The following is a 24,372-nucleotide window of genomic DNA, read 5'->3' on the forward strand; positions in this document are numbered from 1 at the left end:
TGAAGCTGTGTTCTTTTAAACCCATGACTGGGCAAGAAGCAGCTGATGCTATTCCAGAAGAGAGTACATACAGCCCATCCCTTCCATGCAGACTTTCCTGTCCTTTTCAATAAACTTAATACTGTGTAGAACAAAATGTTGTTCACCTGTGTTTTTTCTTCTTCTTAGTACCATGGGGCATAATGGCAGGTGATAAGTCAGGGGTGTCCAAGTTTTTTCTGCAGTGGGCCACTTCATCAGAATTGAGTGCGGCCCGTGCACATATACATTTTTCACTGTGAGAAAATATGGCCTTTAATAAAATATGCAGATTAATATAAAGTAAATGACACAAAACCTTTACTTTTCCTCTCACTGATTTCTGGGCCTAGAAAGTTCTGTGACTACAAATTCAGGATAAGTAAAAATGAAATAGTTCTATTTATTCTAGGGATGCACCAAAATGAAAATTTTGGACCAAAACATTCACGGTTCACCAAAACCGAAAATGACCCCCCACCTTTAAAAATAATAAAATCTCACATTTTTAATAAAATTAGGTAACACCACAATTGGACCAAAAAAAAAATTTTGCAATATGACTTGGCATGATAGGAGTGTGATTGCTAACACCAATCACACTCCTATCATACCCCGGCAACCAGTAAATGCTGGTACCTAGGCATGATGGGACTGTGCTTGCTGTTGGCAATCACACTCCTATCATGCCAAGTCAGCCAGTACATGCTGGTACAGGGTGGCTGTAAGTGATGTGCAGACCCCATACTGCTGGCAGCATCAATCACAAGGGGGGCAGCTAGCCAGATTTCAGCATGATAGGAGTGTGATTGCTAACAGCAATCACAGTCCCATCATGCCTAGGTTCCAGCACTTACCCATCCATGCTATCACACACTAATTCATTCATATACTCATTCATTCAGATTCCCTCAATCACGCATATACTCATTCAAACACCCTCCCCACCCCCTTACCTGCACTGCAGCTCCTCGATGCCGCTCAGACAGACCTGCACAGACTTCAGCAAGGGGCGCGGACTCCCTCTGCGTATTCTGGTGCTGCAGAGGAAGCAGGACTGGAGCAGAGTCACGTGATCTCTGCTGGGTTCCGCTTCCTCTGTGCAGTACAAAAGACCCTCCCACAGGTAAGTAGCAGGGCTCGAGGTGCGGCCCGCGTAAGATCGGTTGCCCTGGCTGCCGATCTTATGCGGGCCGCATGTTGGATGCCCCTGTACCAAGTAAAACACCACTTTTCTTTGTAGCATTAACATTATACTTTATTTTAGACAGAAAGGCACATGTTAACTTGGGGTAATCTGCAAGAAAGTTGGACGCCTTTGAACAGGCAAGGCACTGAGCCATCCCCAAAAGAATCCATAAAGCCTCTGTACAATATATATATATATAATATATACCCTTCTGTGACAGACTATAGATTACAGTGTTGTAAAAGGAACAAAATTGTCATTTTCAATATTAGATATAGATTTTGTGGGAACAGTTATCTTCAGAGATGTAGAATTAAAAAAGCTATGTACATGTGATAAAAACAAACTACTGAAGACATTAGATTTGGTTCACAGAAGGGACCTTAACATTTTAAATAGCGGGCAGGTGTGCACCCATTAGGGGTACTTACAAAGCCTTTTAAATTGCTGTTGAGCGGACGGGTTGCTAGTAGTCCTGGGGTGCCTGGAATGCAAGTCTGGCTCTCAATCCAGGTGCTGAAAGCAGGTAGTTCAGTTACAGAAGCAGCACACAGCTTGGCAGACTTGTCTGCTTATCACTCTATACCAATGTCTGGGGTATTCTGTCCTTGTCCAACAGGGTAAGCTGAGGGCCAGTACACTGCATCTGAACGAGTTATTGTATACAATCCATCACGTGTATTTGCAACGTGTCTATATCAGGAGCTTTATACTGACATTTGGGGCAGCAGAACTCATGAGGTTCTGCCACCAGAGGAGCTGGATTTGCATAGGACCTGGGAAACGGATCTGGAAATAGAAATGCACGAGTCAGTCCTCTGATAGTTGTAGGGCATGAAAAGATATTTGGGGAAGGAGGAGGATTTTTCTGTCACTTACTGTGCATGTTGGGAACCCAGCTAGTAGAGTGTCTGTTCCTCATGTCATCGATCATTGCCCTGTAAGACAAACATAGTTAGATACCACAGATGTCCGGGTGACCAGGATTAAACAAGAGCGGCCGGAGGCCTGAGTCTAATTCCTCCACCTCTCTCGTTGGAGTTCCTCAAGTTGTTGTTGTAGTCTCTCTCTCTCTTCATGCGACTTCTCTCGGGCCTCACGCTCCGCTAAGAAGTCGTCCCGGTAGATCGCCACCTAGAAGGATGGTCGGTAGTGAAATCCTAACACATTGCTGATCTATTCTGAAAAAAGGCTAGTGTCTGTACTTGGCTAAACTCACCTGTGCTTTTAGCACCTGTACAGTGTCAATCAGACCTCTCAGCCCCTCCGCGTCGTGTTTCAGTTTGTCAATCAGTTCTTGCTTTGCTACCAAAGCTTCCTCTGCTTCTTGGAGCTGCTGCTTCAGATCTGGCACCTGGTGCTCCAGGTCCTGTGCCGGACAAAACCGTAAAAATAACGCTGTAGCTCACATGGAAAGCAGAATCTGTACGTATGAGCGCTCTACATGTTTTGGATTATTGGATTTTTTTTGCAACTTCGCCAAGAATGTGGGCTAAAGCAGCGTTTACTGCCTGGATTTAAAAAAATTGTTTTTAAACTGTATTTTTAACCCCAAAACCATTCTCACTGTTCAAACAAATAAATTAAAAGCTGCCTGGATCCTTTTAGATCATGGCACAGATGAGATGCGGCTGATATTCAAACGCCATCGCTCTGGGACCACAGACTCCAACCAACACCCAGTAGGGCGCTCCGTGTCTACTCCCTGCATTCATATCTTATATATTATAGTACCGGATTTGCTCGATTATAAGACGACCCCCCCCCCCCCCCCCCAATCTGAATATTAATTTATGAAAAAAAGGGAAAAGCCTGAATATAAGACGACCCTATGGGAAAAAAGTTTTACCAGTTAATGTTAATTCATGTAAACTATGTGAACAATTGTTTGTTAACCCCTTAAGGACAATGGGCGGTCCCTAAACCCATTGAAAACAATGCATTTTGAGCCTGTACATGTACGGGCTTTGTCATTAAGGGGTTAATAAAAGCTACGATTGAGAAAAATATTTTGTTTTTATTTCCTTTTTTTTCAACCTGCCCCCCCCAGTTATGCACATCTGCCCCAGAAATACCTTATACCCCATAAATGCCACTGTGCCCCATGATATGCCTTTTAACCCTCTAAATGCCACTGTGCCCCATGATATGCCTTTTGACCCCCTATGTGCCACTCTGCCTCAAGAAATGCCTTATACCCCTATATGTCACTGGCATTTAGGGGGTTAAAAAGCATATTATGGGGCAGAGTGGCATATAGGGAGGTATGGGGCATTTCAGGAGGCAGAGTGGCGTATAGAGGGTTAAAAGGCATTTCTGGAGGCAGAGTGGCATTAAGGGGGTTAAAAGGCATTTCACAGAGCACTCTGTTTCCAGAAATGCCTTATGCCCCCCATGTAACACTCCCTCCCCCTCCCTTCTCCAAACTTACCGTTGCTTCTGAGTGCCCCGGTGCTTAGTCCGGGCAGCGTGTAGAGCTCTAAGCGATTAGCGTCGACAACTTCCGCTCTAAACGAATCGCGTAGAGCTCTACACGCTGCCCGGACTAATCACCGGGGACTCAGAAGCACCGGTAAGTTGGGGCGGCATACACAGGAGGATCCAGGTCCCCCATCGCTGCAGGGGATCTGGATCTTAGTCTCATAGTCAGACCTATTTGAGGTCTGATTATAAGACGACCCCGATTATAAGACAAGGGGTATTTTTCAGAGCATTTGCTCTGGAAAAAAACTTGTCTTATAATCGAGCAAATACGGTATTTAATATAAGTAATGTAGCCCCTGTGCCTTAATGGGCTACTTACAGGAAGCATCAGGTGTATAAAACAATATTGAAATCTTGGAGAGAGGATCCGCAGAGCGTGTTTGTGATGGATGAGAGCCGTCAGCCAGTCTGGAACGGAACGCCAGGAAACGTTTGGGGATTTTCCTCACACTGGCTGCACAAGGATGTTTTTATAGACTTTTTTTGGACACTTTGTCTATCGGATTACCAAGTTTATAAATTTGCTTCAGTACTCCCACCGCTGAGTGATATCGGTCCGATAGTTGCACCGGGTTTTCTACGTTTTTATTTTTTTTTATTTTTAATTTATGGGGACCTGTTTAATGTCGCACCCATTCCCCTGCCAGGGTTAAACGTGACCGTCACCTTGTTGCGTTTCTCCAGCTGTAGGCTGTTCTTCATGTGGTTATCATATTCTTGGAAAATCTGGTTGTATGCCGCCTGCAACTGGGCCAGTTTCCTCCTAAGACCAAAAATACAGAGCTGTAAGATCGAGATGCCTGGGCTCTATTCACATTTAGCACATAAGACGGGCACATATGAGCCTCCAGAGCTATAAAATGTTTACCATGCGGTTCCCCTATAAACTTATCACAAAAAACATGGTCCGGTTCCCAACATACAGCACAACAAAAAGCAGTAGGGAGCTACAAACAATGTTCCATCTAATTTTTCTTAGGTGGCGTGCGCAGAAAATTTCTCTTGTGCAAAAATTTTCCCAGAGCCAAAATTTTGTGCGCACAATATCCGCGCCACATAAAGTATCCAAAAAAATAATAAATATTTTTTTTATTGGGAAAAACTGTTGTGCGCACAATTTTTGGACATGTGCGCTCTGTAAAAATGCTAGCACAAGCGCACAGCTTAGAGGGAACACTGGCTACAAAGGCTGCATGAACCGATGAACCGACAATAGGAAGGAGATAACGTCACAGGGAGGGATAAAACGCCAGAAAAAAAGGGAGTTAGAAGTTGCAATGGTGCAAACATGATATAGAATTCTACAATTTATTTTAATGTCTAAACACTCTTATCCAGGTTTATTTAGCATAAGGTGACGTGAGTGGTAAACATGGTGGGCTTAAGCTTTTGAGAGATGGCAACAGAGATGATGTGTCCTCTCCTGCTTTAGTAGCTAGAAATAAGGCAGGTGGAGAAACCGCGTGAACGTCCAGTTTCTCTTGGACCAGGACTTCCCATGCCAGCCAGAATAATCCAATTGAGAGTTTTAGCCCTAGTCCTAGCTCTCATTGCACATTACCCGTCCGCTCCCCGATAACGGCTTGTTCTTACATGTCCTCCGAGGCATTCTGTCTTTCCAGGGTCAAAGCTGCTTCCAGATCCTGCACCTGGAGCCTGCGCTTATCCAGCTGCGTTACGTGATTCTTCACCTGGGCTTCGTATTCCTTTTGCTGCTCACGGGCAACGCGTAGACTGGAGAAAGACAGAAATAGACACGCTGAACCAAACCTGCACTAAAGATCCACAAACCTATGAATAACACGTATGGCAAACAGTACGTAACGTGTCCGTTTCCATATGTTCGAGTGACACCCCCTGGTGGGTAATTTAGCACCTTATCTGTCAACAGCTCATTCACCTATGAACAGTTCCATGCACCTATTTTTATGTTAGTATATTTTGTTTGTAGCTTTGTAAATTTAATTCTCTTGGACTCTAAGAGACAAAAGCGATGTGGTTTAGAAGCAGCTCTGTCTATGCTCATCCTGATCCATCCATACTTTTTAGTTTGACCAATCCCCCCCCCCCCCCGGTTCCTCAATATATTCTGCATGTTATAGCCGAGAAAGCTTTATGTCCCTGTTTTGTTCTTGTCGATCACTCACCTCTCCTCCAGCCTCCTGTTCTCCTGGATGCAGGACTCTAAACTCATCTGGCTCTCCTTTAGTTCACCCAACAGAGAGGTGACCTGGGCTTTCACAGAGGCCTTCTCCTCAGCCAATAGCTGCAAGGTCAAATGACAAAATTAATATAACGCACAACTTTGTGAATACTGGTAAAACATGTGTATAATACATATATATCTATATATACATATACATATACATACGCACACGCACACACAGCGCTGTCCACTGTCTCACCTGCAGTTGTCTCTGTCCCTCGGCCCCTTTCTCTGCCATCTGGTGTCTCAGCTCTGATATCTCCCCCTGAAGGTTTGCAAGCTGATCTTGGAGGATAGCATTCCTGAAACCCCCAAAACAATCAGTGCATGCATTTTACCGCTATTAAAAGACAGCATGCTCTACATTTCAGTGTGTGGACCCCGTATCATGGTCATCGGACAAATGGAAGACACAAAATCAATGATCTATCATCCCAGTGCTGTCTGTGACCAGGAATAGCATGTCTCCGTGGAAGCCTATTTAATTATGAAGGGATTTATTTTTGCTACTAGCATATATGCCGGTCATTAACATCAGCGTCTGACCTACCACAATATATACCTATTTAAATCAACACTCATTCAATGTACCTTGATGACCGCAAATACCTTCTCTCCCCCAATTAAATTAATAGGAGTACCCCATGTGCTCAGCAGGACAGGCTCCGCTCATATAAGAGCCTTATGACCTTCGCAACTGCGCAGCGAGACAGACGAGTCCTACAGTCACAAGACTAATATATCTATTGTTGCCATTTTTATTTATTTCTGAATTTTAAAAGAAACAGATTTCAGGTTCCCTCAAATCCCCGAGCATGTAAATGTACTCACTGGCTTTCAGCTTCCTGCAGCTTCTTCTGCAGTTCTTGCTCCATTCTTGTTTGTCTGAAACAGATACATCGTGAGGCTTTGACTTTGCGAGTTCCCCGACATACCAAGTTACCTTGCACGGAACGCACCTGTCCCCGGCTCCTTGGAGGAGTTCGCTCTCGGTGCGCGTTTCCCTGTCATTGGTTTCTACCTGAAATAATACACGACAGATTAGTATTCGTGTGATATAAGATGTACCGTTTATCGCATGATGGACCGTGCAACAGCCTCACCCTTAGTCGGATCTCTTCTCTGCCATTGGAGTCAAGTTGCTCTTTCTCCACTCGCAGTTTGGCAACTGCCGCCCTCAGCATGTCCAGCTCCTTTCTGAGATCCTCCTGCAGAAAGATGGGATTGTCAGGAAACAACCCAAAGGTTCTAAGCATGTATTTGTGCTACTCAGGTGCAGTGAACCCTCAGCTTTCAAGAACCTCCACCTGGCCTTAACAGAAGGCTCGATACTGCGTCACCTACAATGACGCGACCGTTTTTTTTCAATCTATCGCATTTATAATTTATATGGATATTCCCTTCCGGTGACTCCACACTGAAAAAACCATAAAGGCTCACCTATGCTAAAGTAGGCAAGGTTGATGGCTATATATCCAGATATGATTGAAAGATCTAGGAGAGATCGGCACAAATTTACTTGGCAAGACCTTTCAGAGAGGTGACTATTTGCTTACGCTGAACACCGGTGATTAAAATTCAATGTAAATTAGTAAATTGATCCGAAAATCCAATATTTTTTTTTACTTTGACCAACGTATCGGACTTTTCAGTTCGTCCAAATGTTAGAAAAGAGGTGTGATCTGTCAAAACTATTGTAATGAGTTATACCTCGGTACCTATTTTAGGGATTGGGGAAAGTTTACTATCCCTACGCAATCTGATCTTTGAGGATCTCTGAAGGCTTCATCTGCGGTACTGGAGAGAGGTGGAAATGACAAGGAGACAAAGTATAATATACATTTTCCATACCTATTCAAACCAAGCTGACGGAAGATTTCTGTCTCACCTGCTCCGATCGGGATGGCCCCCTGTCTTGGGGTGCTGGCTTCCTGATTGTCTCACATACACTGTGGGTCAGAGTTTCAGAGGAGGACAAAGAGGTCTCTGGGCTGGTGTTATCCTAACAACACACAGCGGATTGGGGTCAGACAGGGGGGCAAACCGAGGAGTCGGGCAGAACAGAAGACAAAGAGAAAAACATCTAAACAGTCAAATCTCCAGACAAAAAGGAATAATTAATTGTGGCCCTTCATCAGGAGTCAAGAATGCCAGGAGCCAAGACAACTTGTCTACGGCTTGCAGGAGTGTGTACAACCCAAACCGAAAAGCCTGGCCAACCGATGCATGAAGACCAGTGACCACCATTAGGAGACAGCACGTGAAGAATTCATTGGAAAAGTGCCAAAGGTTGGAAAGGAGAGCAGAGGATTGTTGGGACACACCAAGCGATGGATAACCTTAAGGCTGGGAGAATGGAGAAGACTGACCATATGCCCCATTACTCCGAGCCTACCGCCGCCACCACCACCACCACTTGGTAAGGAAAGCTTAGTACCTCTTCGCTTGGTGCTTTCAGAAGTCCCTGGTCAGAAAAGGAACCCTCTGCCGGCGCCCTCCTCTCCTTCTGCACGTGCGCCGCTTGTGTCCCGGCCTCCTCCAGCCGAGCTCGCAGGGAATTGCGCTCTTTCGTGAGCTGCTGTACGAGGTCCCGCGCCTCGCTGAATCTGGCCGCTATAAACTGGTGTTCGCTCCTCTGGGCTTCCTGAAGAGCCAGGATCTCGCCGTGCCGCTTCCGTAACATCATGTTGCTCTGTTCCAAGGCAGCTAGATAAGTTTGGAAATACAGAATACGATGAGGGCGCATCCGGGGACAGATGGGTAAAGTGGAGGGCACGGCAATAACTGTTAGGCTAGTTTTGCCAACTTTTTCTCATCTTGCTTGAAACTAAATAACTCCTAATGTGGAATCAAAGTTCCTACACTGTTTAAGAGTCAATACAACCATAGGCTACTGGCGGTTTTAATAAACTAATTTGTTTATGGTACAAGCTGTGATGGGGTGGCTTGTCTGTTCCTTACCTCTCAAGTCCTGGTTCTCTGCCAACAGCTGCTGGAAAGCCTCCTGACTACTTATTGCCGGGGGCAATGCGTCTGCTTTAAGCAGAGATGAATCCCCTGGGCCCCCCCCAGAAGGGGTATAGTCAATGACAGGGCTGTCATTGGGCTGCACCATTTCCGCTGTCTGCCGTGGTAAGCTCATTCACCGCAGCCCGTCCCCTCGGGTACGTCTTCTGCCGAGAGAATAAAGACAGAGGAGGTCAACTCAGGTATAAATCACATGATTTATAATTATTAACTGCTAAGTATATAACCCAGGAAATACAAAGCTCTCTACACAACCCAACGCTCTTTCAGTTTTGTTTTCAGCCAACATTTGTTTTTTTTCCTCCCCAGGTAACATGTGGTTATGCCAAATTACGATAATATCAGATACAGGATAAGACACTCAATGAAGCTCTTCCTTCTTTGAGCAATGACATCAAACCAGAGGGGTTAAAGGGGTTGTCTTATAAGGTTAAAGCCAGTAGTAATAGAGAATTAAACCGACGAGAGCCCTATTCACGTGCTCACGATTTACACGCGTAGCGCAGGGTGTGTAGCACTCATTCAGTCGCTGGTACTATGGACTTACGCTTTATAAGCGTGGCACCTCTCCAGCATATTATAAATGCATGTGACCTGCGCCAAATACCATGACATCATATGATCAGCTAACCGGGAAATACCAAAGAGGTGGAACCTAAAAGAATTATTTGATGCAAAGCGTACAAATAATATGTTTTTCCAGGCAGTGTCCCTTTAAGTTCCATACAGCATCTTTGATATAGGGACGGCACAACCACGGTCCTCGAGGGCCATAAACAGGCCACAGTTTTTGGATATCCTTTAAGCTGCGGTCCACTATGTTAAATATCCCGCTCCCACTACTCTGCTGAGTCGATCACTTGTATAACTAAACAGAACCGTAAAAAACACGATCCATTGTACTGCTGAATGCCCAAACCCTTCCTAAAAATATTGCTTTAACTATATAAAGGTTTTCCTTTTTTTCCCCAGTTTTCCTGGTCCTTACTTCAGGCTTGTTGTAAATAAAAACAGTTGTTTTGTGTTGTTTTAAGCATAATACAATCATTTCACAATATTTACTGGTGTTTTTTGTGTTAAATACTGAACTGCTGCATGACGTGCCCTATTAAATCAATATAACACCACACACCCTGCCAGGTGTAATGATAAGAACCGGGAAGTCCAAGAGATCCATTTTTTTTTTTTTATATAAATCAGAAAAGAGGAAGAAGTAACAGAAAAGAAAAAAAAAATACATACACACACATTATATATATATATATATATATATATACATATTTACAAACACATACACAGATTGTTGCCACTGGTACCCTCTGTCTGTTATAATAACAGTCTACCCGTCATCATGTGTAAAACGCAGATAAGGAACAGAAGCTGCTAAGTGATCATTTGTATGCCTGGAATTTATGTAAATATAAAATAAGTTAAAAACACCTTTATTCATTTCCGATTACCTGTAAATATTGTGACTCGGCTCCTAGATCCGGGTTCATTAATATTCTAGTAAACATCATGTGACAAAGTCCCCAGTGCACACGTACTTCACACGCAACATACACACATTCAGCCACTATGTAATGAACCGTCCAGATGGCAGTTCTGCTTAACTGCGCTACATAAAGAGCATTAAATTGTATACATCAGTCCCCGTGCATTCTAAAAAAAACATATCGCTCTAAACACGATACGCAGATCTTACCCGACAATTAGGAACCTTCTCTTCAAACTCCTCTAAGTGACAATCCCAGCGGTCTCACAGACTTCTCATTTCCATAGAGTTTGTGTCCCTCATTCAAGGCAGCCACGCTAAAAAAACAAAACACCAACATTTAACCCATTAGTAACCTCGTAATAACTATTTCATGTGATAAGAAATGTGTGCGATATATATATATATATATACATATCACACATATACATACATACAGTACATATTAACACACACATGCCTGGGACCTTTCAGGGTCACACAGACTGGAGATGACTCCTTATTCTACGCTGCTGTAATTATATATAAGACTCCCAATTGGTACTTTTGCTCCCAGAATGTTATAGTTGATATTCCTGCTTGAATGTAGGTGACCCAATTGACGCCCTCTTTAAATAACGCCAAGTCAAAGTTTCCAGTTGAAGAAGTATTAGAGCTATTTGGGTAATACGTTTGGAGAGTCGCTATATAGAATATTCACCATGGGCTATTAAGGGTTAATATTTCTAGCGTCTCGGGACAGCTCATTCATTGTAAGCACTCCTTACCTCTTACTTCTTAAGTCAAGTTGTTATGTCCTGTTTACATATTGTACACCGCTGTGGAATATGATGGTGCTATATAAAACAATAAATAGTCTAGAAAGTTCCTGGGCATGTATGATATATATATATATGTAAAATATGAAGGTGGCTACTAGATTACTTAGCTGGCTCTTACTCAGAATACACTTATCTACATTTGCTTATAAACATATAAAAATGCATTATATAATCACTTATCTGTCTGTGACCCCAAAATAACTCAGATTTAGTGCCGAACATTCCAGTAATAATAAATGTGTAGAAAATAATCAACAAGGGAAAAAAAAGGACAGGGTCCCAAGTTACACTCCCAGGAGCCCCTTTTCCCTTCTAGAACACTTTATGATGAGGCGGATCAGGTTTGTCCCCCAAATAGCCTACCCGCCTTGTTCTTTTACCGTAACGCCTAAAGTGCCTGAAACCCGCTGTGTAACTACCCAGCACCGACATTACCTTTACTGGCTTGTATAGGGAATAGGCGGTTTAATGGCTCATATCACTGACAAACTCTCCACATTCACTTATTTCTCGCCCAGCTTCCGGGTTGTGTTTCCCCTATCTCATGACGTAATCACACGGGGACTTTTCCTCATCACGCCTAGCTAACTCTTTACCGGAAGAAGGGCATATTAAAAAGTTGCTAGTTCACCGGAAGTGGGGCAGCCCTCTGGGACAAAAAAAAACAAAAAGACAAGCAGTAGAAGGAAAGATTGTCGGCTGACAGACGACTTTAGCAATATTCTCTCCTCTAATTGGCTGTAAAAATACGGACGCTGAGCTTATTGGCTGGGGAGCCCTGTTCCACGACGCCTGCCTGATGTGGGCTCCGCCTCCCCAAGCGCTTATGAATTTCTGATTGGAGAAAAGCCCTTTCGTGTGGGCGTGGCGATCAAGAAGTGGGCAGAAATGGGGAGCAGACCCAGTGTGGGTGAGTGAGGGGGTGGATCCTCACGCTGCTCGGGCTAATGTACCGTCTAGAAGCGAATGTCACACAATGCGACGTTCTATGACTTTATACCGAACCGTCCGTATATACACTCATCAGCATGCATTACACTATATAGAAGGCCCCAGCCTGAGTGTCACATGTAACAACTTTATTTATAATAACACTACACTCATCTTTATTATAAGCAGAATAATATTTTTGGGCATAGATATGTTCTTATGGAGAACTGGAAATGTCAGGGGGACATATAGCTTTTAGATGAATACATGTCAATATATATGTAGAGGTGCTGCTTAAACATCTGCTTTGAGCCTGATGAGCTATGGAGCTTTGATTCTGTATCTACAGTGGGTGAAAATGTACAGAACTTCCACTTGGAGGGGTGATCGGGTGAGGGGGAGGATACAGAGGAGGAGAGGGGTGGTGGGGAGGATACAGAGGAGGAGAGGGGTATTGGGGAGGAGAGTGGTTGGGGGGGGGATTATACAGAGGAGGAGAGGGGTGGTGATGTAAAGAGGATGGTTGAACAGGGCAGGGGAATTCATTGCCAAGGGGTGTGGAGAATTCATTCATAGTAGGCAGGAGTCCTGAAATTCCACCCTCCTCCTGAGAGCCGCCCCATCACATATACACAGAGGCAGCCGGGCGACAGACAGACACAGAAAACAGACACCTTTAGGAAACCAGAGACAGAACAGGATCATCCAGTGAGTAACCAACGTCCATCAGCGTCTATTTGTCTCGTGACTGTACAGCGTGCAGCATGTTACCTGTTAAATAATAGGCTGCCAGACCCCTCTGGTGTAGAAGGGGGTAGAGGCAGCTTTCGGTGATGAAGTGACATCAGTAAGAGGTGCCTTTAATGCCCAGATGCCATCAGATAACCATAGAGTGACATCTGTGTTTGCCAGAGATAGAACTACTTAAGGGCAGTAAGGCACTGCGATCTTACCCCCCAGAGAGCTTATCTTGGGGGTCCCTGTGCCTGTTCCCCAGATCAAAGCATGTTCTGCGTTAACGGTTAAATCCGTTTATAGAAAGACAGAATATACAGATTTCAGCACTAGGAAAGCCATCGTGGCAGCGCAGCGTGATTAGTACCTGTGTCTGTGGGACAGGATGAGTTAATAAGTAGTTTACCAAGTTTCTAGGGGCTAGCAATTTGAATAATGGGGCATTACGGCGCGACGCTGTGATGTCAGGAGGCAATTCCTTTTATTGATAGGTATTAATGCTTAGTTATAAAATGTAATAAAAGAAGATGGTTGGAGGGCGAGAATGTAATCGGTAATCATTACAAAACAACGAAGGCAGGAAGTGGTTACATTGCACGGCGTTTGCAAACAGCTATTTGTTATGGTAAGGAAGGGGTTACTCAATGATGTACTGCGAGGCTGTTAGAGGAAGATGGTCAGGCAGCAGAGCTACGAGGCTCTAGCAAGGAAGGGGTTAAAGAGATTGTCTGCAAGGATCTGGTGAGTAAGGGGTTAGGCAGATGAGCTACAAGGGTCTGGCAGGTAAGGGGTTACAATGATCACAAAGAGAATGGGTTGGTTTTGTATAGAGGTGTGGAAGGGAAAGGGTTAAACAGGGTAACAGAGGCGAATGGCTAGGAAGGGGTTACGGAGGGGTTAGGCTTTGCTGTATCATGCTGACTTTGCCCCGTCTGCTTTTGTGCAGCGCATTGTGAGTATTGTTTGGATTGTGGCAGCGATTGTATACCCTCTACACAGGAAGTGCACACCTGCCAGGTACACACACACCCAGCATGCCCTGCCTGCGCACGCTTGTCTGCCAGGCTCGGGTCCCGTGTGAAGAGCCACACATGCCCCCCCCCCAAACATATGAAACAGCTGCCAGCAAGTGGCCACCAGTAGCCGGGCACCGAGGGTCCACTGCAGTGGGGTATTTGTACTGGTGTATAAGATCTAATGCCCACCTTTATGCCACCCGGTCACTGAGAATACCCCAAACCGACAGTAATTACCCATTAAAGGGACACAAAGTGAGCCAATCTGCTGCGTTACCCGGCGGGTGACCCCCGAGGTCAGGTCGCAGGGGATCTTCTGGCTTCGGGAATTAATTCAGTGGCTCCTCCGCTAAACACGTAAAGGAGCGCTAACCGGCCCAATGCTGTGTAGCACGACTAGTTGGACTCACCGGTCTGAGCCCCGCGTGCGGATCCTTTGCTCATGTGTCTGGAATGCCTTCTTGCCCCCCATACCCTGCCTGTGTAATAACCCCTTCTTCCCCCATACCCTGCCTGTGTAATAACCCCTTCTTCCCCCATACCCTGCCTGTGTATTAACCCCTTCTTCCCCCATACCCTGCCTGTGTATTAACCCCTCCTCTCCTCCCGCAGAGCTTAAGATGAGTGCCGAGCAGGAGCAGGTGCACCTGAGCAGGTCGGAGGTGTGCGGGATGATGCGGGAGGAGCTGTACAGCGAAGGGGACTTCCAGCAGACTCAGACCCACATATTCATCGTCGTCGGAGCTTCGGTAAGTGGGCAACCCCACTGCAGGAGTAAACACTCCCGGGAGTTCAACTGCCTGCTGTGGAACACAAGCCTTTGTAAGATCCCAAAGAGCCTACAGCTGTTCCGTTTTACAGGATCGCATATCTTGTGGGCAATATTCACTAAACAGCGACTGCGAGAAGGGTCGGGCCTGCTTTTTACAATACATGGTTAAGTTTGTAAGTTATTATACAGGGCGACCCGGGTCCTTCTTGTAGATGAGACGTTGTGGGGTTGACCCTTTATGATGCATGCTTAATCTGTTGCTGCTCAATGTTTAGCGGATAAGCCCCAATCGGGGTCTATTCACTAAAAGGAGAGTTTTGGATTCAGCTCCCTCGCTTCACTATTCATTACAAAGGGTCAACGTTGGCAGATTTGCCACTGAATTAAGTATGCATTATACAGGGTCCTCCAAAATCCTCCTGCCACAAGTCACCTTCATAATGGCACACAAGGGCTTATACAGCAGGGCAGCCTTATCACCAAACCAACCAATGCACTACTAGCCCAATCAGCAGGAACGGTCCACTGGTTGCCATGGTAATAAGACCACATTTCCCCCCCGATATACATCAATGTCCTAGTTTGCAAGCCGGGCCCCGTATATTCCACGGGCGTATACCGTACAAAATAACCTGATCTCCCGTATATATGCGGGACTGCAAACTGTTTTAAGCTTTAAAATACTAGAAAACGGCGTCCTGGTGGGACTCCCCCTTTAAATGTTGAGGTTGGGGTTTGATCCGGTATATATGTGTATATATATATATATATATATATATATATATATATTTGCTAAATTATTTATTTATTTAAATGTTGGCTTGCTGAGCATCATGGGAATTGTAGTCTTGTTAAGAAGGGAGGCTTGTGCTTTGTCTACATTGTTTGCGTGTCCCCTTTTGTGTTGTTGTGTTAGCCTGTACACAAAAAATGGTAACCCTATTGATACGCTATTTCTTTAAATATTTTCTTTTTTTTTCTATTTATTTTTTTTTATTTTATAAAAATTCTCATAAAACAAAACAAAACAAAGCTTGATTTACCTTTACTGCTAAATAAATCTGAAATGGAGAAAACGCAGCCTTGTTTAGTGGTTCTGTGCCACACATTAAATACAGATGGTGTAATTGTGTCACGTTGTGCAACATTACGAAGAAATTCCTTTGCATAATTCCAATGAAGCAACACAATGTATTTTGTGTAACTTCTGTTATTCAGACAGACAGTGTCCTAGATTGTAAGCTCTTGTATCCCTCATCCTCACAGCCTGTCCACTTGATATTAGCATATATACCATGCCGTTGTATATATTATACCCTGAACTTTTTTTTTTATTTGGAAAAAGTCCCTTTTTTCCACCCAGAGCTGTGTCGGCGCTGTTACATTTTTTTTAAAGTAAATTATTTTTAGAATGTAATTCATTAATTTGAGTTCTTGGTGATAATGCTTCCTGGAACGAATGAATCTTTATTGTGAAACGTGGGAGGTGAGCCCCCGGTAGCCACAACGATCCTTCCGAAGCACAGACTGGGTACAGAAGCTCCCCGTAGCATTTAAACGGTTTTGCTCTGGTATTGGGTCTCTCCTTCCCCAAACTGGATCAGTCCCTAATCTCCACCTCACCTTGGGTAAACAGCCTGGTGTAACGGTACCTCTAACTGCTCACAGCCCTGCCTTTTTCGCAAAGTCCCAGCGCTCTGTCAGGCTTACTCAGCGGATTGTCCTGATATAACCCGCTTGGCACCCCCCCCGCATCCAACGCATGCCTTCTCCATAGCTGCGAGCCGCAGGCAGCTGCCGCTCCCAACCTCGTGTGTATTAACCATCTCCACGTCTAGTCCAGAGCTGGCCCCCCACCGATATCCAATCGCCATCCAATAACTATACTTAGCATAGCAATAACACCCCCCCCCAGCGCTGTATACAGAAACAACCCCCCCAGCACTGTATAAAGTAATACATTGCTTAAACAAAAACATAGTTCTACCTAAAGTTCCTTTATTTGCAGTCACGATGTATTTTGACCACACTGAGCTGACGCTTTATGGCAGGGGTGTCCAAAATGTAGTCCTGCAGCAGCTGGAGGGCCGCAGGTTGGACACCTTTTGCTTTGGTAATGAAGTCCGTTCCTCCATAGGCATTCATTAGTAAGAATGTCCTGTTGGATGATTAGGACAGAGGCATTCTATTGTCCCCCCCACGGGCAGTATGATAAGGAGTGGGGGTTTGTCTTGTAGATCAGGTTCAAGTAACAGAGCGACAACTCATACAAATGGCTGATATGCAGCTGCCTGAAAACCTTATATTATTTATTATTATTATTATTTTATTATATGAAGACACAACTGTTTTGTGTTTTTCCAGGATAACAGAGAAATGCTTTTAAAAACTTGTTTATCATTAATATGAGATAAAAATATTTTGGTGGGAGCTCTCCTTTAAATCAGTCATAGAAGGACGGTATCTGTGTCTTCAGCTGTTAAGCTCTGTATAAAGTAATGAAAAATACTATAAAATAAGGATTTGGGGGAAATAGCAAGAAAAGAGCGGACTATTATCCGCAAGGAAAAGCATCCAATTCAACTAACTTTTATGTTTCTAACAAATGTTTTAAAACTTTTTCTAATAGGGAGATCTGGCCAAGAAGAAGATTTACCCCACGCTTTGGTGAGAATATATTCCGTATCAAGACGGGACCGGTGCGGGGGAGTAACGGGGAGTAAGGGGGATTAACGGGGATTACATGTTTACGTGTCGGGGTTATTGGCAAAGCGAGCGGGTGTTGTGTGGCAGGTTGTTACCGGTGACTTTCGGTAACGCGTTGTGCTCCTGACCCCCAGGTGGTTGTATAGCGACGGATTGCTTCCAGAGGACACCTATATCGTGGGCTTCGCTCGTTCCAAGCTGTCTGTGGCCGATATCAGAAAGCAGAGCCAGCAGTACTTCAAGGTAACGCGACTCGCGCCCATCGGACCGAGGATGCCTAATTTCTGTCTGGCTCCTGGGATTTGTTAAGTCCTGATCTTATCGTCTAGTGACCTTTATTGATTTATTGGGAATCCCGCTTTGGGTTCACGTACCTTTTGTGTCATCCGGTCCTTCAAACATTTTGATGGGTTCATTGGCCTCCAGTACATGGGGTGATGAGCAGATTATGCAGTTAATATCGGGTTCGTTGCCCTCTGATGAGCTCACAGCGGGCACTTACATAAGATGTGTTTGCTTCAATGACTATTAGTGGCTCAGCTGATTCACAGCTGTGTGTTCACGTCTTCCCTTCTATTTATGACCATATATCCGTCCACGGGGGCAGCGTACTCAAACCATACGCCTTGAGAGCTCATACAACGGGAGTATAGTTTTAGTTCAAATCTGTTAGCCTGCAATGAAGCCCACCATATGCCTGGAGAAAGCTAGCCCATCCTGGTCCTTTAGACACCAGGACATGAATGGGGGGGACATACATAAAGTTTCAGTGTTTGGGGTAGATGGAGTAGAAGACATCTTGCTGTGTGCATAAGGCATTGTCTATTGGCGTGTTTGTGTCCGATCCTTATGTTCCTGACTCGGTCCTCGTGAATTAACTTCAGTTCTTGTTGGATTTGTCATAGGCCACCGCAGCTGACGCTGAGAAGCTGGAATCTTTTTTCAAGAGGAACTCGTATGTTTCCGGCCAGTACTCTGAAGAAGCGTCTTTCAAGGCCCTCAACCAGCACCTGCTGTCGCTTCCCAATGGGTCCAAAGCCAACCGCCTCTTCTACCTGGCAGTACCACCCAGCGTGTACCATGATGTGACCCGTAACATCAAGGAGACCTGCATGAGTAAAGTGTGAGGATCCACTCCTGCCTCGTCTTTGGGATTTCCAATGCCTTCTGCTATTTCTTCCTGTCTTGTGTTTATATTTGGTCTCTTATCGTCGTTCCCGGCTGCGCTATTACCCGCTTTTCACTCTTCCTTCTTGACAAGTTCACCTCTCCTGTTTTGCAGAGGATGGAATCGTGTGATTGTGGAGAAGCCTTTTGGGAAAGACTTGGAGAGTTCAAACAAATTGTCTGAACACATCTCCTCCCTGTACCAGGAGAACCAGATCTACCGTATCGACCATTACCTGGGCAAGGAGATGGTGCAGAACCTGATGGTGCTCAGGTGAGACGGTTCTTCTCCTAAATTATTCCCCTCCCTCCATTTTTTATTTTTTTTTCCCCAGGTAGATATAATTACACCTGACTATTTTTTGTTTTCTAGGTTCGGAAACAGAATATTTGGCCCCATCTGGTCCCGCGATCACATTGCTTCGGTGGTTTTTACTTTCAAAGAACCGTTTGGCACGCAGGGTAGAGGAGGATACTTTGACGAATTTGGTATTCTCAGGTAGATATTTGGTATACCTTCAGCCATGAAGCGTGCTGGACAGTCTGACGCAATACTGAACCTCTGTCTCTGTCCTCTAGAGATGTGATGCAGAACCACCTCCTTCAGATGTTGTGCTTGGTGGCCATGGAGAAGCCGGTCTCCACCAGCTCTGATGATGTCCGCGATGAGAAGGTATTGTCTATATGAGCATCAGCCACATCATAAGTACTTTGAATCCAGGGCGCTGAAACCTTGAGATTGGTCAAAAAGTTCTACTTTTTTCTAAGACGAGCCCTCTTTGGACTTTTGGAGTTCTCCGTTTTATCTCTTCATGGATGAAAATGAACGGTGCCTTCGTAATCTTGATCTCTTCACGCTTTCTGTCTGAATATCCATAATCCAAAGTGAATTGAGTAATCCGTATACATTTGGAGGGGTCTTGCTCAGTCACTTCATGTTCTCACATGGTTTCATATCTCGTAGGTAAAAGTCTTGAAATGCATTTCCGAGCTGCCCCTCAAGAACCTGGTAGTGGGGCAGTATGTTGGGGATCCCGCCGGCGAAGGAGAAGCTAAGAAGGGCTATCTGGATGATCCCACCGTGCCTGCGGGATCTCTCACCCCAACGTTTGCCACTGCTGTCCTGTATGTGCAGAACGAGCGATGGGATGGTAAGGCTCCTTGTGGCCTCCTGCAGCACCTTATTTTGTAACATTAACTATTTGTATGTTGTGTATAAGTTGTATTAACTGTATTTTTGAAAGCTTTGTGTTTGGACCATAAGACCACAATGACGTGTTATTACGTCGACCTGTGTAGTTCCATCACTGTTTGGTTCCATCACTCTTCCTCTAACCTTCTGTCCCGTCTCGTGTGCCAGGGGTCCCTTTCATCATGCGCTGTGGAAAAGCTCTGAATGAAAGAAAGGCAGAGGTTCGGCTGCAGTTCCGTGATGTTCCGGGGGACATTTTCCAAGGACAGTGTAAAAGGAACGAGCTGGTCATCCGAGTGCAGCCGGATGAAGCTGTATACACCAAGATGATGACCAAGAAGCCCGGAATGTTCTTCAATCCCGAGGAGTCCGAGTTGGATCTGACATATGGGAACCGATACAAGGTAACAAGGAGACCCACCACAAAGCTTCTCGCTTTGGCCTCCTCACCGCAACTGGATAAATATTTACGTTTTAAAAGCCAATAAAGAAAAGCTACTAGTCAGCTGCTAGAACATCTGATGCTGGTTTTATGGAAAATTCTACTAGTCTGTGCGATTTAATCATATTCATATGCAGAAGGTCGTTTAAAAGTAACCCCTCTCACTCCCTGGTTCTTTTATGGTGGACTCTATACATAGGGCATTCTATCCTATTGTATGAGATAACATCGATGGGATGTATTTATTTAATAGAATCACAAAAAATTTAAAAAGGGTGAAAATTAAGATACTCTTTCTGTGTCACGTCCACTGATAGACACTACTGTATCTTCATACTAAAGAACACAAACAAAAGGGATCCACAACACATGAAGAAGACATAAAAGCAGTGATGGGGTACCGAGTGATGCACGATGGGTCAAAGCCAAAGAATTAGGCAAAAGATCTTTCACTTGTTTGTAGAGCAACAACGCCACAGCGTCACATTGTAGTCTCTTGTCCCTTCCCGTGTAGGACGTGAAGCTGCCGGACGCGTACGAGAGACTGATCTTGGATGTGTTCTGCGGGAGTCAGATGCACTTTGTGCGCAGGTATGCCATCGCTTCTTTTGTCACATGACTTTTGGTGGGGTGCGCTTTGTTCATATCTAATACCCCCTCTTGCCGTTACAGCGATGAGCTCAGAGAAGCCTGGAGAATATTCACTCCTGTTCTGCATCAGCTGGAGAAGGAAAAGATCAAACCCGTGCCTTACAAATATGGAAGGTGGGTGACCAGATCCATTAGAGAGAGTAGTGGACTCAGAGCATTGGGCGTGGGTGTCAATGGTAAAAGCCATCAGTAGTCGTGAAAATCCAAATACAAGTGTTACCGTATCATCACACGGAACCACAGACTTGTCGCAAGCAGAACCTGCATCTAGGCCATGAGCTTCTTATCGTTCCAAAGTCAAATACTGAATTGTGTCTAGAGCCATGTCTAGCAAAGGCCCCCCAGGCTGTAGGGGGGTGGGCGCAGTTAGTGATGAGACCCCCAAAGAAGACAACAGTCATGGCTGAAGCAGGGAGTTACTGGGAGGATAAATCCCTCTGCTCTCCTGCCTTGGTACAGCGCATTTACACAGTGTCTGTTTTTTGTTTCAGCCGCGGCCCTCCGGAGAGCGATGAGCTGATGCAGAGCGTCGGCTTCCGATACGAAGGAACTTACAAATGGGTGAATCCCAACAAACTCTAATCCCGCGTACCTGTTACTACGACCAAAACTCAACAGGTCCCCCAGTCTGAAAAACCAGAGTGAAGTTAAACTCCGGGGACCAAACCACAGAGCATTTTACTTACATAAAAAGGCGAGGTTTGTCCGGACATTTCTCTAGATCAAAAATAAGGTCTGCTGATGTCAGGATTTTACTTTAGAGAGAAATCTCTGTTGCTTACATTCCTTATACTCCTCCATCTCCCACATGCAGATCCGGCCACCATTTGCGACCTCTTCTACATCCCATTGTTGAAACGAGACACGCGGTGTTCTAGAGCAGCGACCCGCAAACCTTTCAGGTCTGGGAAGGACTTTAGGAGAACCTTTGGTACCTAAAATCCTTCTACTGCGTAGTATTTTCAGTTTTATAACCCCCCCCCCGAAAAAAACCCAAAACGTTATACGTAAACATACCTCAATTTGACTTAACCCCTTTTACTCCTTCTAGCAATTAAATTAACGTAACGTTTGCAATAAGAGCTGCCACAACGATGGTTTGCGAACGTTGGTGGTCAATGAACGATGGTGTGAGAACCCTTCCGCCGCTTGGTATGAATGACCTTGTCCCGTTCTGTATATACCATTACTTTAAGCTTGTAGCAGCGAGGCAGAGAGATGCCTGGGTTTGTAGACTTTCTTTGATCCGCAGAGCGCTAACTGCTTGCGGTATTTCTGTGCTTTTATTTGTGCTTTTCACACAGTAAATCCTTTCCTTCAAACGAGTCTGTGTGTATTTATTTACAAAACTATTTATAAAGCATCTGAGGTTAGGTCATCAGTAACTGATTACTATCCATATATATATATATATATATATATATATATATATATATATTTACAGACCACAGCTTTTCAACTAACGCTTTAAATTAAGAGTAAGCTCTAGAACAGGGGTTCTCAAACTGCGGCCCTCCAGCTGCTGCAGGACTACATCTCCCATAATGCTCCTTCAGCTAAGGGGCTGGCTAAGGAGTATGGGAGATGTAGTCCTGCAGCAGCTGGAGGGCCGCAGTTTGAGAACCCCTGTTCTAGAATTTCAAATGGAGAGTTGGGGTTCCTGTTAATTAAAGGGGTGCAGACCGTCACCCCGCTGCCTTACTGAAGCAAACCGTGTCTGATGCAGCTGCCCTTGATGAAGAAAGTGTCTTTCTGACATCAGCCACGCCAGTAAGGCTGAGAGATTATTACCTCTGCCCCCTAGGGGTTTATTCACTAAAGGGAGAGTTGCGGTTTCAGCTCCCTCACTTCGCTATTCATTAATGACGGACTGAAGTTGGCCGGTTCCTCCAGCAATAGTAGCCGAGCTGACCCTGTATATAATGCATAATACAATGTGTAAGGAGACATAGAAGAAATCGCACTGATTTAACGATACATTGTACAGGGCCAGCCAAGGCAGCAGAAGCTCGCCAGCGTTGGCCGTTCATAATGTATTCCAAACTGAATGAGCTGAAAGCACAACTCTCCTGCAAACTCTCCCTGTAGTGAATAAATCCCTAAACTCGTTAGGGGCCACCTAAACCATTCAATCTGACGTGGCCTGGAGTGTGTGTATATTTATATATATATATATTTTTAATAAATAAATTTGAATCGGGGATAATAGAACATCACAAAGCCAGCAGAAGACAAAGAGATCCAGTCTGTGGCTGCATTCAGTCTGAGAATGAGATTTACTAAACGACCCTAAAGTCCCTGCTTTCCGTAGCACTCCTTATTGCTTTGTAGCTCGCATCGTTCAGTATCTGCTCCCGTTTCCTCTATCGACTGTGCCATAACTACGGTTTTCTGCTCCAAGTAACCCCATAAACCGTCTATAATTCCCTGCCGTCTCCTGCGCCCCAGCGGCGTCTCGCTTCCTTTGCACTCCTTATGCTTACAGGCTGCGTGACGCAGCGCTGCGGTGTGAGTGTTCTCCATCGCTCCATTAATCGTAGACCTACAACCTAACGTTCTGGTGAAACGGTGTCTCTTTAAGGGTTTGGTAGACGTCTAACAAGCATTGAGCGCACACATGCGCGGTCCTGGAGCTCGTCTAACGGCTTGCAGCATTACATACAAATACATCATGGAAAAACGTACCTATTATGCTGGACCTGTATCCGTTTTGTCCTAAACCGTTAATTGAGCCCCAGAATCCAATAGAAACAGAGAAACAGAGCAATAGAACAGATGTTTATTAACACTAATGAACCAGCGCTTGATTAAGGGCAAATGACTAGCATCTACTTATCGGTTTTTACTTCCGCAGAATCAAAACGTCAGCGTTTGACCCCAAAAAGATTATCCACTTTTTCTCTTAGGTTACGACGTCTGTAACCAGTTAAGATCCACTTTCCTTCATGGCTGAATACATAACGTAACTATACATATATATTAAAATTAGGCGTAGCGATTAGCTAATATATGTGGCAGGATTTGTGGGCGACGATCTACGCCCCCCCCCCCAACAGATCCTAACATAAAAATATCAATCGTAAAAATTGGTAAAAACTTTTCAGGTAAAAAAGGGAATCTAGAAATGATATTTGCTATACATTGTTCCTGTTGTGCTCAGGAAAGGAGTGTTTTTTCTTCTTGTGCATCTAATGATGTGATGCGCTTGTTACCCAAGTAACCAATACCCTTGGGGGCTATTATGGCAATATACATAAACACTTGTAACACATTCACTGCCAGTGGGCTCGTTGAATGTGGGTGTCCAGAAAATGCACCTCTGGACAGAGATTAAATTAAAAGGCTAAATTCAGGGATAGGTTTCTTTGTGGGGTTGCCCATAAGCCCTAATGGCATAAATTAAAGGGATAGCGGATACAAAATTGCTTGGGTCAGAGGTGTGGAAGGAGGGATGGGACCCCTCTGTTGGCCATTTCCTGATACCCCTTGGAAGCAAGTGGGTTAAACAGAAAATGTGATTG

At 44.7% G+C, this 24,372-nt stretch overlaps 2 protein-coding genes across 2 annotated transcripts; one reads left to right on the forward strand and one right to left on the reverse strand.

Annotated features, from left to right (window-relative positions):
* Positions 1–2,221: 2,221 nt before the first annotated feature.
* Positions 2,222–9,012, reverse strand: LOC149284835 (NF-kappa-B essential modulator-like). Its single transcript, XM_089496012.1, has 6 exons — positions 8,859–9,012; positions 8,410–8,603; positions 5,839–5,957; positions 4,358–4,454; positions 2,427–2,576; positions 2,222–2,341 (listed from the first exon to the last, which is right to left on the reverse strand). The coding sequence occupies exons 1-6, from the start codon at positions 9,010–9,012 to the stop codon at positions 2,222–2,224; spliced, it is 834 nt and encodes a 277-aa protein (XP_089352138.1).
* A 5,529-nt stretch (positions 9,013–14,541) lies between these two features.
* LOC149284836 (glucose-6-phosphate 1-dehydrogenase-like) lies at positions 14,542–21,433 on the forward strand. Its single transcript, XM_089496131.1, has 12 exons — positions 14,542–14,670; positions 17,323–17,360; positions 17,534–17,642; positions 18,305–18,522; positions 18,682–18,840; positions 18,940–19,065; positions 19,146–19,239; positions 19,531–19,717; positions 19,927–20,162; positions 20,715–20,791; positions 20,873–20,965; positions 21,343–21,433. Exons 1-12 carry the CDS (start codon positions 14,542–14,544, stop codon positions 21,431–21,433), a joined length of 1,557 nt encoding a protein of 518 aa, XP_089352257.1.
* Positions 21,434–24,372: the final 2,939 nt, after the last annotated feature.

Source organism: Sceloporus occidentalis, unplaced genomic scaffold (genome assembly GCF_023333645.1).
Source record: "Sceloporus occidentalis isolate IW3139 unplaced genomic scaffold, rSceOcc1.0.p SCAF_87, whole genome shotgun sequence".
Lineage (NCBI taxonomy): Eukaryota > Metazoa > Chordata > Lepidosauria > Squamata > Phrynosomatidae > Sceloporus > Sceloporus occidentalis.

Coding starts and splice junctions, on each gene's coding strand:
- LOC149284835 (XM_089496012.1), bottom strand. CDS start 9,012: ATGGTGCAGCCCAATGACAGCCCTGTCATTGACTATACCCCTTCTGGG. Junction 8,604..8,858: donor AGAGAACCAGGACTTGAGAG/GTAAGGAACAGA, acceptor AAACTTATCTAG/CTGCCTTGGAACAGAGCAAC. Junction 5,958..8,409: donor CCGGGACACAAGCGGCGCAC/GTGCAGAAGGAG, acceptor TTGACCTTGCAG/CTATTGGCTGAGGAGAAGGC.
- LOC149284836 (XM_089496131.1), top strand. CDS start 14,542: ATGAGTGCCGAGCAGGAGCAGGTGCACCTGAGCAGGTCGGAGGTGTGC. Junction 18,841..18,939: donor CAGAACCTGATGGTGCTCAG/GTGAGACGGTTC, acceptor TTTGTTTTCTAG/GTTCGGAAACAGAATATTTG. Junction 20,966..21,342: donor GTGCCTTACAAATATGGAAG/GTGGGTGACCAG, acceptor TTTTTGTTTCAG/CCGCGGCCCTCCGGAGAGCG.